This window comes from Plectropomus leopardus, chromosome 14, assembly GCF_026936395.1.
Source record: "Plectropomus leopardus strain MGB_pleo_1.0 chromosome 14, ASM2693639v1, whole genome shotgun sequence".
Taxonomy (NCBI): Eukaryota; Metazoa; Chordata; class Actinopteri; order Perciformes; family Serranidae; genus Plectropomus; species Plectropomus leopardus.
Window position 1 is genome coordinate 22,600,744 of NC_142189.1, and position 14,086 is coordinate 22,614,829.

The following is a 14,086-nucleotide window of genomic DNA, read 5'->3' on the forward strand; positions in this document are numbered from 1 at the left end:
GCAAACAGAAAAAGTTGAGTCATCCACCACAACCTCCTACCAATGTTGACTTTGTTGCTCTTTATACCACATCACCTGACTTACTCTTTTGCTCCCTACATGATTAGTACTGCCTTTACAGGTTAACAGTTCATGTTAATATGTGTCTCAATTAGCTGCTTGCAATGAAAACCCATGCAGATGATTTTTGGGAGGACGGTGTGGTTTAATCACATACTAAAACTTGCATGCAGAAAACCAGTGATGAGGTAGTGCTCCAACATTGTACTCGTTGATTTCTGTGTGCACCATGAAAGCACAGAAGCACAGAATAACTTATTATGCAGCATGCAAGTGAATAGATAACCAGTATTTTGGATATAAAGCCTTTTAGCATCTTAAAATTTGTCAATATGCCTTTATGAACATCTCCATGACAGCAGGATCTTTCCTTTTATAAAACAGTATGTACAGTGAGTACAGCGGCATCTTCAGAGGCAAGTAAATACTCAGTGCAGTGTGAATACTCTATTTAATCTCTTTCTTCCACTCTCTCTCTCTCTCTCACACACACACACACACACACACACACACACACACACACGTTCAAGTGAGTCTGATTAACGCGAGACACAAAGGTAGTGATTCAACCACTCCATCTTTGTTAGGACCTCTCTATCTATCTGGACTGGCTTGTATGCTAACATGGGGGTGGGGTAGGTGGGGAGTTGAGTGACATGTCGTTAAGAGTCTTTCTTCCCGATTGGATTTATCACTGTAAAGGAAATGCAGCCGTTTGTTTTTCACCAGGCTTTTAAGGATATGTAAATGATCTGGAGGGAAGGAGGGAGAGGAAGATGGATGGTCAACTCTATTATTGGCACTGTGTTGCAGACGGAAACAATAAAGAAATTAATATATAAAAATAGCCGACAATAGATAACAAAAAACAGACTGGGTGAATCATTACTCCAACTCACTTAACCAACCCTGGATGGTTTGCAAAAATTTAAAGATTGGAATGAATCACTAAGAACAAAAGCACTGTTTGCAACAAACAAAAAACCTCTATAGCAGTAAATAAAGTAATTTCATGGGCAGTTCTTCATTATTGGATCAAGGACGTTCTTTTGTTTGCCTATAATGCCTCAGCTGTTGTCCTGTCCTGTTGTGAAGTTAAGTCATGCTCCCAAGTCTGTCTTTAAGTAATGCTCTTGCTCCTGGTGACACATCTGCACGTTACCAGTAAGATGCATGTCACTATGATCTTAACCTCACCCCGCATGAAAACAAATCAGTTTCCTGTCGACCAAAATGCACAACAGAAGCTAATAATAGAAACATCCAAAGGGTGGTGTGTGCCTCCGTGAGTTTGTGCACTCATGTGATATTGCAGTCTTTGGGATGGAGGAATGTTTTAGGCAGGTTCCAGAAAGTGACGCTATCATAAATATGTCAAGCCACAGCGGAAGGAGCACTTTTAACGATTGAGCTATGTCATGACAACAGTTTTGAACAAAGGAGGAGGAGGGAGGTGTAGTGCAGGTTTAGTCGAGCTACTGCACCCTCCAGCCAGTCATTTAGAGTGTATTACTGCGCACGGTAATTTGTAGACCATTAAAGGGGACCTATTATGCTTTTCCTTATTTTCGTCTCGCTCTCTCTCTCTCTCTCACACACACACACATATATAAATATTTATGTAAATATATGTAAAAGTAATCTCTGTGACCATAAACTACAGGTTTCAGACAGTTCTGAATAGTCTGTTTATAACGTTTTTTTTTTATGCTTTCAAGAAAAGCTGACGTCACACTACTACATGTACCTACATGCAACCATGAAGGAAACCGGTAAAACTATTTGCTGATGTTGTTAATTCTTCGATTTTGGATTATATTCCTGCTGGAACATGTCCTGTTGTGAAGCTTTTGGTTTAAAAAGCAATGGAAGAATGTACAGCTATACTGTGTTACACTCATTCAGCTGCACGAACATTGCTATATGTAGCTACATGCTAACTACAGGAAAACTGGTAATCTTGGTTGCCAAAGTTGTTCATCTCTCCTTAATGTTGGATCATATTCCTCATGGAGCATGTGGAGATTTAAGTTCAGAAACATTTATGGATATTTTAACAGTAGAAACTGCTGCTATACTTCATTATAGACATTTCTGTGGCTATAAGTACTCTGCCAAATGTAGCTACATGCTATCACCAGAGAAACATGTAATCTTGGTTGCCAATGCTACAACTTTCTCTCTGACTTTGGGTCATATCCCTGCCAGAACATGACTGATTGTGAAAAGTTTAGTTTAGAAGATGCCAAGATGCAGAATACCTGGAAACCGTGACCAATAAGAGATGACCATGCTTTTTCTGGAGACAGGTGCTAAATACGGGTTAATACAGAGAGTTCTAGTAGAAACTTGAAATACAAATATGAACCTGAAAATGAGCATAATAGGCCCCCCTTTAATGGGTGAATGTGTGGGTAACTGCAGAACATCAACATTATTTAAACAGGAACTTGCCACAGGACAACTAGTGCTTCTTTTTAGTATTTCTTGAATTGAAATAGTGCAATAGAGGATGCCCCAGGTAGCTGGATTACCTGGGGTTTGCTGAGGAGTCCAATCAATGCTGCAGGTGGAGGGGAGGCAGAACTGGATCCCTGAAAACAAGGGAGTGGGGTGGATATTCAGAAAAGTGGGCATTTCTGCCCAAACATAAAGTCCAATTTGTTTACATTACAAAAATCACAAACAGAGCGGATTCAGAGAGTAACTGCAGGCTATGAGGATCATCCCGCACAGAAGAATGTACAGCAAAATCAAAACAAAGAAGACACTAAGACATTCTCCCTAAGAAAACACTCATTACAGATGCCACTGACTAGGAAGTGCATTTTTTCAGCAGAGCAACTTGATTGGATGCAATTTTGAAAAGGATGCACATTATGTAATCAGCACTAAAACAATTACAAGTTTTCATCTTTGAATGTTTACTAGGATTGTACCTAATCTCTGATGTTTACTGTATAAACAGATGTAGTGAGCCCCTGTTTGAGTTTGGGTCAATACAAATCACCTGACCTGGCTTCATGACCCTGCGCCCAATTTGCTGTCACCACTGACCTGAAACAGCCAGAGATGACCATATAAAAATATTCAGAAAAGAGTTTAAGCGTCCTTGGTTTAGCAGTGAGATCAGTTGCAGATGTTGGTCTTGTGAGACACAAACCAGGGATTTATCGATAACACCAGTCCTGTGTGATCAGACTTTTGCTTTTTATTCATTTTGCCATTTAGGAAGAAGATTTTATCTGAAATCTATAAAAAAAAAAAGTCCAGTTAAAAGCTGCTAACATACAGCTGCTCATCATGGGCTTAAGTGACAATCCAAATTTTTCATATAATTTATGCAGTATAGTATATTGTGTCAAGAACTTGGTGAAGTGAAAGATCATATTCATGATCATAATATTTGGTGTTGTTTAACCTTGTAATTGGAGAATGTTTCTGCAAAGGTTACCACCCTAGTACACTACCTTAAGCTGTTTGACGTTAACATAATTGTTTGAATTGCCTTGTGCATACATCTACTTTCAGTAGTTCACTCTTCTTGTGTGGCTTTGAGGTTACTGGTATCAGATGTAAAGCCTTTTAATTATATAACAGTATATCTTGTAATCAAACACAAGGTGAGTTTGCATGTCTAGCTTTCTCTGCAAATTGCCTTCAATTAAGCAGACATTTCACAACTACTCATCAGCATCATTCCCTTTGTTCCAAAGTTCACAGGAAGAAAAGGGCTTATTATATCCCAGTATAGTTGGTTATTGCATGACGGAATCCTGAAGCAGTTTATTCGCATTATAGCTTATGAATAAACATAATGTCAACGAAGTACAGGGTAAATTATGTCCCACTTTTAGATAACAATTTAGCAAATGAAAAGTTAAACATGGAAGGGGACCAGGGAGGAAAATGGTGGTGAGTTTGATGCCGGTGAAATGAACAAAATGAATACAACAGTACAACCCAATTAACTTTCCGACCCTTTGAAAACCTTTCAGATTCAGTCAATTTAACAAACTTTCATAAAGTGCTCTACACACATTCAATTCAAAACAACCCACAGGAAAAATCTCTTTCACTGATGTTCAGCTGAAAGATTCTTTCTGTTCCAGCGCACTTTATTAGAGCACAGACTTCAGTGGACGATTCCATATAGAGCCCATTAATTGGACAGATAGCACAGATATATCTTGTGATTTGCCTGGCATTTTAGCTGTTCATTGCTGGTAACAGAATTATGCATCTTCTGTGGTATGTAGGCTCCTTTCATTGCACTCAATATTAAAATGAAACAATGAATAGAACCAAATACTTACAATGAGGCACTGAATATGAAATGCACAAAATATTGAGGCCAACTGTCATGCACCATTACAACATCATTTTCATCAGTCAGTGTCACATGTTAAAAAATAGCCATTTGTTGTACACCTCATTTCAGGAAGAAACACAGTTTTACATGTCATTTCACTTAATGTCCCAGTGTTACATTCTCAGTCTTTGATTCCTGAGCATTGAGATGATATCTAACAATGAAAAATACAGTATCACCTCTCAACAAGGCCTGTTATTACTATAGTAAGATTATCAGACAAATTAAATGGATTGATTGCGTATTTCTATTTTTTTATACGTAATGTCCAGAAAATATGTGTGTATGTATCATAGACTGTATAAAAAGATGGACAAAACATTTCCACTCCCTCCTACTATACAAAAATGAAGCCAAAATATCATGAATATGGATGCCGCTATCTAGTGCAGGTGACTTTGGAGCCAGAGTCTGCATAGTAGCAATTGTGTAGTGAAGCTGTGGTATCATGTCCTTGCCAAAATACCCATGTAACCCAATTATGAGCAGCTCAACACACCAACTGACACTCACAGATGTCAATTATGGCTCCACACCCCCTTTTTATAGCATCAAATACTTAGTGAAACCAAACTCAGTGAAAAAACAAACTGATATATGCATCGTGATAAGAACTGTCTAAAATGACAGAAACCATCTTTGGTTTTTTATTTGTTTTGAAATGTTTAGTTTGACTCATGTCACATGGTGGCAGCCAGCCACCAGGGGGCAGTTGAGATGTTTTGGCTTCACATGTAGGGAGATGCAGCATATATAAAGTGGTTTGCATATCTTATGAACGTCATATGTCATATGTCATATGTGCATATCTTATGCACATATGACGGCTTGTATGATTATCTATCAAATTAGTGCTCCATGAATAGTGTCATTATGTTACATACATAATGTAAAGTAAAGTTATGTACTTAATGTAAAATTACATATTTGACATAAAGTTACACTGGTTGGGTTCAGGAAAGTCAAGTAGATTAGGTTCAGGAGACGAAACATGGCAATGCTACACCTTAAAATAACTCAGAGTTCACTTGTTCTCACACAGCTTTGAACACCGGTCTCCTGGTGGAAAGTCCTGTGTTGTTTGACACAGCCACCATCCAAACCTGCCTCCATATGCAGACTTTCGCTCTTTATACTTCCATCAGCACCTTGGTCATTTGATCGCAGCCTTCCCGGTTATGTGGGTTACACACAAATTCCTGGCTCATGATAACCTGTGTTATACACCTATTGTGATGCATTATTTTTTGTGGGTATGCGTAAGAATAGTGCATGAGAGAAGTCTGGGAAATGACATGCTGTCCATCTTTATATACAGTAATTGATGTATGTGCTGTATGTTTGGAAGCAAAGTGTATGTGCATGTAGGTTACATGATGTGTGTACATGGGGGCTACATACCATAACTGCACTGGTTTGTAATCATATTTGAGCGTGAACTAAAATAATGCAAGTTAGTTTCTATTTTCTATTAACAGTACAGTATTCCAGCTCAGTCTAGGATTGTGCAAACATCATTCCACAGCATCACTTCCTTTTTTTTATACCTGCAGAGTCCATCCAACAGCTCACATAGTAAACAGTATGTCCTTATAGTTATATGATAACTGCAAAGATTTACTTCACTCCACACTAGAGTGACAATAAACAGAGAGATCAAAATAAGTCAAGGAAAGGGGAGTTTCCATCATTACGGCAATGACTGTTGGGCCGATATATTAGGCCATCTTGTCCGTAGTCTATAGCAGAGCTCTGAAAGAGTCTCTAAAAATAGCTGTGGAAAATGTCTTTGATGTAATACACTGACTGAACAAGAACATTCATTACAAGTGTATCCAATGATTAAAAAAGGCAGTACTGTCCTGGAAGATAATTCACATTAGTGGTGCCAACAGCTTCAGAAAGTTCATATTGTTTTTAATAAATGTTTTTGAAGCACTGTTGTTTTGTAAATTTGTCACCACCATGGGTTCATCACATTCTTGCAATATGGTGCAGTCCTTGAATTATGGTTTCTTGCTGCTACCAGTGCAGTCTATTTTTCCTGGAATATTACTGCAGGTTTGTGTATTAGGAAGTCCTTGCTTTGAATGCCAATGCTCACATGACATTTAGATCTGCATGTTGCTCTACAGTACACTGGCAGCTACAATCCGAGAGCTGTAAATATACTTTAAGCTACATTTTGTCTGCTGAGAATGAGGTATGAGCTCACAGAGTGAGGGACACATATGTGATTTCTGCACTGTTGTAGTCGTACCTCCCGCTCCAGAGTTCAACGCTGGCACTCCTGCGCATTGATTCTCGTCTCTGACCCCTCCTCTGCCACCTGTACCACAGAAAGGCCTGCTGGCTTGATGACCTCTCCATACTTCCTGGGGTCTCTTCTTCCACAAGTTCCCCATACTCCTGGGACACAACCAAACACTCCAGTGTTTCTTCAATAACATCATCTGGCTCCATAGGGGACAGTTCCACTGTGGGTATGTCTTCGAGATCTGAAGGGGGTGGATCTGTATCTGGTGGAAGAGGTTCTGTGGTTGGGCTTGCGGGCCCGTAGTCCATTTCCAAAGACGTATCAGGAGATACTGAACTAGGAGGGGATATTGTGACAGTGACTTGTGGTAGTGGGCATTCATGTAATTCTGAGGCTACATCCTGAGGCATATGAGCTAAGTGATACTCCAAAGCTGGATCCAAACAGACAGATTCTGTTGACTGCGTAGGATCCAAGGGGCACACTGTCGCAGGGTCAACAGTGGGTAAGGATGAACTTGAACAATCTGCTTGGTAAAAAGGTGGATCTAAATCCTCTGGATTAGATGGAGAGTCAACGCTCAGGTCAAATGGCTCTGGTTCAGGGTCCATGAACACTGAGTCAAGATCATCTTGATCCAAGGAAGTCAGCATGACTAAGTCAAAGTGGACCAGATCGGCATGATATATTGGAGTGGTATCAAGTGGTTCGGGAAGGGGTGGCCACTCTGAGTCTTGGGACTCTGGTTCAGTGTTAGGCTGAGTTTCTACTGAACTGGAGGCAAAGATTGAGACTGATGTCATTTGCTCGGGGGAAGGGTCAGAAGGATAATCAGGGAAGGTGACAATGGGACCTGGACTTGTGTCACTGTCAGTTGGACTTGTAGGAGAATCTCTGTCAAGGTATTCCGACACCACAATGGACGGGCATACGATGTCAGTCTCTAAATTAAGTGGTGTAACAGTATCAAGATCCGGTGTGGGTGCATCACAGACAGAGAGTGGGTCTTGACTAATGGTGTCAGATGAAGACACCATTGGTAAGTCTGATGGTTTTGCTTTTAATTCTTTTGGGTCTGCAGGATCTGGATCTTCTGATCCTGAATATGGTACAGACACAGCAGTAGGGTCTGGAGACACTGGATCAGGCTTTTCCACAGTGTCAGGATCTGGAGAGTCTGTATCTGACATATAATCAGGTTCCTCAGGTGGAGACACAGTAACTACTGGAACTGGATATGGTAGCTGCATTTGTTCTCTTTCAATTAGTTCTGAGTTTGGGGATGTCATGTCATCAGGGTGAGATGGTTTAGTATCTAAAATGGACTCATTAGCTGGGCCTATATTTATTAGCTGTGGAGAGACTGGCATATCTTGTGCCTTGGTCACTGAATCCTGAGGGCTCTCAAGCTCTGCTTCTGTGGAAATTGGCACTGTACCATGAGTGGTGACCGGCTCATTAGTTACCAAGTCAGAAGAACTCACATTTGCATGGTCTGGTGGCTCTGGTTCTAGTTTAGCTGTAGAGGTCAGAGTGGTCAAGTCAAATGGCTCTGGTTCTGTTGCCCGAACAGAGCCTGGCAGTATTGGATCCAAAGAAAGTGGTATGGCACTCTCTACATACATTGACTGTGGACAGGCGAGGATACTTGGGTCCATAGAGAGTTGTTTTGGCAGACTCCGGCGGGAGCCTTTCTTTTCCTCATTCTCCTCTGGACAATTGACAGCTGCATCTGCAGTGCTTTGCCTGATCAGGACCTTGCTTCTGGCCTGAGTACCCACAGACACTTTCGATATTTGGGGTTTCTTCTCTCTAGCTCCCCCAGTGCCTCCATCTGCAGCAGAAGTTCCAAGTCCTCCAGCCCCTTCCCCTGCCCCTGCCCCTGCTGCTGCCCTTGGTTCTGTCCCTGTCCCAAGACCTCCGCTTAAGTCTACCCCAGCTCCAGCAGCCATGTTGCCACCTTGAGGTGACCATGTGTTATAATGCTGCGTGAAAGTGTTGAAATTACTGTTGAAAGCACGAAGCTCTTTACAAAGGTCCCTCCTTAGATCAGCTAGCTCTCGGCGCATGGCCGAGACCTCTTCCTTCCACTGCATGCTGATAGCTGCAGCCAAGGTAGCCGACTCCTTGATACTGGCCTGGATGGCTTTTGGTGATGGCCGTTCTGGGGCACTAGATCTGGGGGATCTGAAGAGGCTTGGAGAGACAGGTGGTCCAGACAGAGGTTTGGCTTTAGCGCCCATGTTTTCTTGTTGGTAAAGCCTGTCTCTTCTGATGGGGCAGCCTAGATCATCATGAGTCAAAGGAGTCGTGTCTGCCATATCCTCAAGTACACTTGGTTGGTCAGGTAAACAAGAGTCTTCCTGCACATAATTTCTGTCTGGAAGACAAATATAAATACGTATCTGTAATATGGCCACAGGTGTGAGCAGCTGGAGAGAATGTGCTTTTTATTGCCACAAAGCAGTAACATCAAATCATGCACTGAATGCCATGAGTCAAAATAAGATAATAGCAGAAACAACTAAGTGCTAACCGTATAATTATTGCCCGAATTCACTCATCTGTATACTGTACTGAAGAATTTTTATTCTAGAATTGTAATAATCTTCAACATCATTATACATTACAATGCTGAAAACCAGTTTAACACTGAGAAAGTACTCCCATTTTGACTCATTTTCGTTAATGTTTTACACTGCCTTCTCAATCTTAATTTGTAGCATGCATTCTTCGCATCTTTTCAATGCACAAAGCTGAAACTCCTTGCTTCCAGATCAAATCACAGAGAATGGACAATATATCTAATAAATGAGGAGTGAGAACAATCCTTGCATGCTCGTCTTATTTCAGTCGAGGTAAAGAAATGTGTACTTTGTGCAATGAAAAGAGGCAAAGATGAGCAAAGCTTCCAAACCATATCCCATCAATCAGGAAGTATTGTATGAACCCTATTGAAAAAGTGAGGTCCAGTTTGACAGATTGATTAGAAGCACCAATTCCCCAATGTCCAAAATAGAGGTGAAGGCTATCACATACCAAGCTCTGTATCCTAAAAATGCAAAGATATTTGAGTTTACTGAGAAAGCAGTGTAAGCAATCATTTATATTTATGAAGAATTGATTATAAGCACAGCTCCAGTTGGCCACACCTATAACCCTCCCTATTATAGTCCAACTGATGTTGTTTGTTCATGAATCTACTTTGAGAAGAGGTGGGATCCACTCAGATCATCTCATCCAGGCACTTTTTCTTCTTCTCTTCCCATATTCTTCATCTGTACAAGGACGTGTCATTTCCTCTGTGAAGCCAGCAATCACGGGAATTGTTGAAACCACCAGCAGCTTACAATTTATAATCAAGGCTCAGTATCAGAAATAAATGCACGTATCAGCCGAGTAGGTTTAGATATATTGTAACAAGTTTGCATATGTGATATATGTGACTAACCAGTGTGACACTTCTGTTACCATTATATTCATTTTCAGCTTTAGATGATTCATTATCCAGGTCGGGACACAATAGTGTGCACCTCTGTAATGTGATCTCATTGTGTGTAAACATGAGCTTTGCAATGAGACAAAATCATTTGTGTTAAGTGAACAATCCATAAGTGAAGAAACCTCATAGTAAACGCTGTGATGTGAAGCGTAAACTGGGTTTACAAGTAAACAATGCATACTTTGCATACTGCAATTTCACCATTCTTTTGCCCAGGTCGCAATAAAGCTGTGAGTATGTTCACAAGTGTCACCCTGTGGCAGTTTTCCAAAATGTAGCGGAAAAAGGAGTCATGTCCTTATCAGACAATTCCCATTTGTGATTTTCAATAGGGTTCATAGCTTTACTCTCTGATACATCCAATGGATGAGCAGATGAAGCACTGTATCCAAAATACAGTCGGATGAACTAGCACAGCTCACAAGTGGTAGCTACAGTACTCATACGTCCATCAAAAACAATGGGAACATACAAGAGTGATTCATGCAAAGATATGAAGCTGTTTGACAGTACAACCAGTCTGCGCTAACTGTTCTATATCCATCCATTAGCACATGTTGATGCCAAATGTAAGCTTTTGGTGTGAGTTTGCAAGTACAAAGAAAAATACCAACATTCGGGATGACACACATAGTATTGTGCATATCAATTTTATGTCCAGTTGTCCTTACCTGTGGTAGACCTGATGGTGGAGGTGACAGTAGAGGCCATGGGGGGGATGCACTCATCATCTTGGGAGTAGCCGGCCTGAATGGCTCGCAGGTAGCTGTGACTCCGGGTTCTGAAGCAGCCGGGCAGGTCCAACGCCTCCATGGCCTGAGATTCCACCTCACTGAACACCGACTCGCACACCGATTCAAACTGGCCGTTTATTTCTGTTTCACTCACCTGTAAGAAACACAAGATTTAAGTGTGCTTTCTATGTTGTTGAGCAAATATTTCTTTGTTTATCTGGGGAAATTAATTGCTTGGTTATAAAAACCTGTCATTGTATTTCCTGTCAATTTACCTTTAAATAAAAACAAGGCAAACACCAAACAAGTTCACGTTTTAATAAGCCAAAGACAGCAGAGAGATCAATAAAAACCTGCATTTAGAAAGTCAAAAACACTGCATTTTTTAGTGTTGCCTACATTTATGGTGATATTTCCATACTAACCTGTGGGCTAGTTCCTTTTACTGCTGCAGCTCTTTGCTTTGTTTGAAGACAACCACAACAACATGACACTAATTTTAATGACATAAGGTTATACTGTGTCAGAATGTTTGCTGTAAAAAAACCTGTTGTCAATGTTGACCAGAAATATTAAGGTTTGTATGTATCTTCGTTGGTCTTTGATACCAACCTGTTCCAAAGGTTTGTCTACTGAATAGAAATTGTTTGATGGATATCACTCTGCTCCCATTTGGCAATATCAAGAATCAAAGATAAACAACTTGTTCTCTTGGGATTTTGAATCAGTAGGATTTTTGTTGCGCTTTTAAGACTCTAAGCAAATCAATATGCCACTCTTTTAAGAGGGAGATTAATATCTCGACAATCCCTGTTGCAGTCTTTTAATCTAGCCAGATAAACAATGAGCAATGAACTGTCACATAAAATAAGTGCAGTAAAATGAAGCCAGAAAAAAATGATGTGGTCTCTTAAAAAACTGTGTCTAAATAAGACATGATAAAAGAATCGCAGAGAGTTAAAGCTGTGTACACTGTAAAATGTGGCAAGTTGATTTTACTTAAAACATCTAGAAAAAAGACTGCTTTGAAAAACATTGGGAAATAGAACTATCTTAATTAATATTAACATCATATCTAGTTGTTAAGTTTATTAAAAATTAATCATATTTACTTAATTTTTTGAAGATGTTGCAACTTAAATTTAACAAGTTTAATTAACCCTATGGAACCTGGAGTGACATCCCTTTCCATGTGCTGCTTTTAGACATCTTTCACATGTATTTATACCTTTAAACATTGAGGAGATTTCTTTCAAAGACATGGGAAAAAAAGGCACTGATCAACTTGATAAGAAATATTCCATAAATTGTAAGAAATTAGTAGATTTAGACAACGATTTTAAAAAAGGTAGGGGAAATTGTCTGGGTGAAACAAAGTTGACCCAGTATGATTATCATAATTACATATTTAAAATTATGTTATGGAATTATAATTTCTTAAGCACTTTTAAGCACTTTAAAAAAGCAATTTCTCCATTACTATTAGTTCTTCTGTTGCTCATTGCCCTTTTCCCATGTTTTTGAAAGAAAACAAGCCAATTGCTCAGGTTTCAAAAGTTTAGCAACTTCAGTAAACCAAGCGTGCTGTGCTATATATCTGTATTCTGCTAGTTTGTTTTTTCTTAAAAATGTCACCAAAACAAAATTCGTAGATCTCCAACATTCATCATTGGCAAAATCCTCTTTGTCATGATCATGTTAAGTCAGACTAACTTGGTTAACAGAAGTTGCTAAAACTTGGAAAAAACATCATTTCACCTATCTATTTTAAGTTGTCAGAACTTCACAAAATTAAGTAAACATTTTTTTTAAGTAAACTTAGCAATTTGGTTTAAAGTAAACATGAAATAAGATCAACAGTTGCATTTACTTTGCTTTTTCAAGGCAATCTGTTTCCAAGGTTATTGTAAGTAAGATCAACTTGTGAGATTTTACAGTGTAGGACAGTCATGCTTTTAACTGGGATTTTAAATTAACAACCTTCTGGTGACATTTCTTTCACTGGAGACTTCTTGGGACCTCCATGCGGTCCCTTAGCAGCCCCCAGTGTACGAACCACTGCTCTCAAGTAAAGTAATGATTTGAAAACTTTCCTAATTGAAAGGGTGCAGACTCACCTGGCTCACTTGGCTAACACAGCTAGCCTGACTGAGGGTACTGACTGCCCGCATATAACTCTGGTTCCTGGAGCGAAACTTGGGGGAGTTGTAGTTGGCAGAGGGATCCAGGGCAATACTTGGATGCATGTCCCTGGTGGCTTGCAAGTGGTAGCTCTGACTGAACAGAGAGAGAAAAGGAGAAGCAGGAAGGGAGTGGGTTTACAGCCATGGTGATGAACTCTTTGGCAATTAAACATAATCTTAAAAAAAACAGCAGTTTGACCAGTGGTTACAGATGTAACATGATGACAAAAACAGTTATCAAAGGCAGTGGGTTTCCTCTGGGTAGCCTGAACTTGAGAGGGAGACTGGTTATGACATTATGTCTCCAAAGAGGGGAGCCTCCCTCTCTGTCTGTTTCTCTCCCCTACTACATTCACCTGCGTCCTTAAAAAAGGCTGTTCGATTTCTGTTGTGCTGAAGCATCCAATCAATGCTTGGAAATGAGGGAAAATGCAAATTAGGAGCTAGTTAGTGAGCAAGCACTTCAGCGAGCACTCCGGGGTCAGCCAGGTCAATTAAATGTGCTGCCCCAGCAGTGCAAGAGGGATGTTCAGAAACCCAAGCCTGGTTTGAAATCTGCTGGAGAGAACATGGAAGCAGAGAGACAAGAAAAACAAAAACATAGAGGAAGAAAAGGTGCTTTAAGTAAACTAGAGAATACTATGTGAGTCACATTAGGAATACCAAAGTAAGGTTCCCTCTGCCAGATCCATTTCTAATGGCAGGCAGGGATGAGTAAGCAGTTTCTGGGCTTTTTATAGAGATAAACACTGCTGTTTGGCAGCGAGGAAAATGCCAGTGTGATTAAAAGTTCCCCAATCCATCTTGTCATGCTGTTGCAAGGCTGTGTGTGTTTGCAAAGTAATATTAACCTTCTAAACATCCAAAGACATCCTAGAGCAGAAACATCCAGAGATTAAGTCTGAATGAAGTTGGTAGAAGTAAAGAAGCTGTGAATAGGAGGAGGAAATGGTGGTGTTATGTATATCAGTGAATCGA

General features: G+C 40.1%; 1 protein-coding gene across 8 annotated transcripts in view; it reads right to left on the reverse strand.

Moving 5' to 3' along the window:
- Nucleotides 1-14,086, reverse strand: part of dlgap2a (discs, large (Drosophila) homolog-associated protein 2a) — a 199,601-nt gene that overhangs the window by 31,885 nt on the left and 153,630 nt on the right. For 6 of the 8 annotated variants that reach the window (XM_088087247.1, XM_088087246.1, XM_088087249.1 and 3 more), the window contains 3 exons: nt 13,043-13,202; nt 10,863-11,079; nt 2,595-2,654 (listed from right to left, as the gene is read on the reverse strand). In XM_088087247.1, coding sequence (XP_087943373.1) covers nt 2,595-2,654; nt 10,863-11,079; nt 13,043-13,202 — 437 coding nt within the window. The remainder of the gene's footprint in view (nt 1-2,594; nt 2,655-10,862; nt 11,080-13,042; nt 13,203-14,086) is intronic. The other 2 variants (XM_088087252.1, XM_088087248.1) reach the window with 1 other exon arrangement.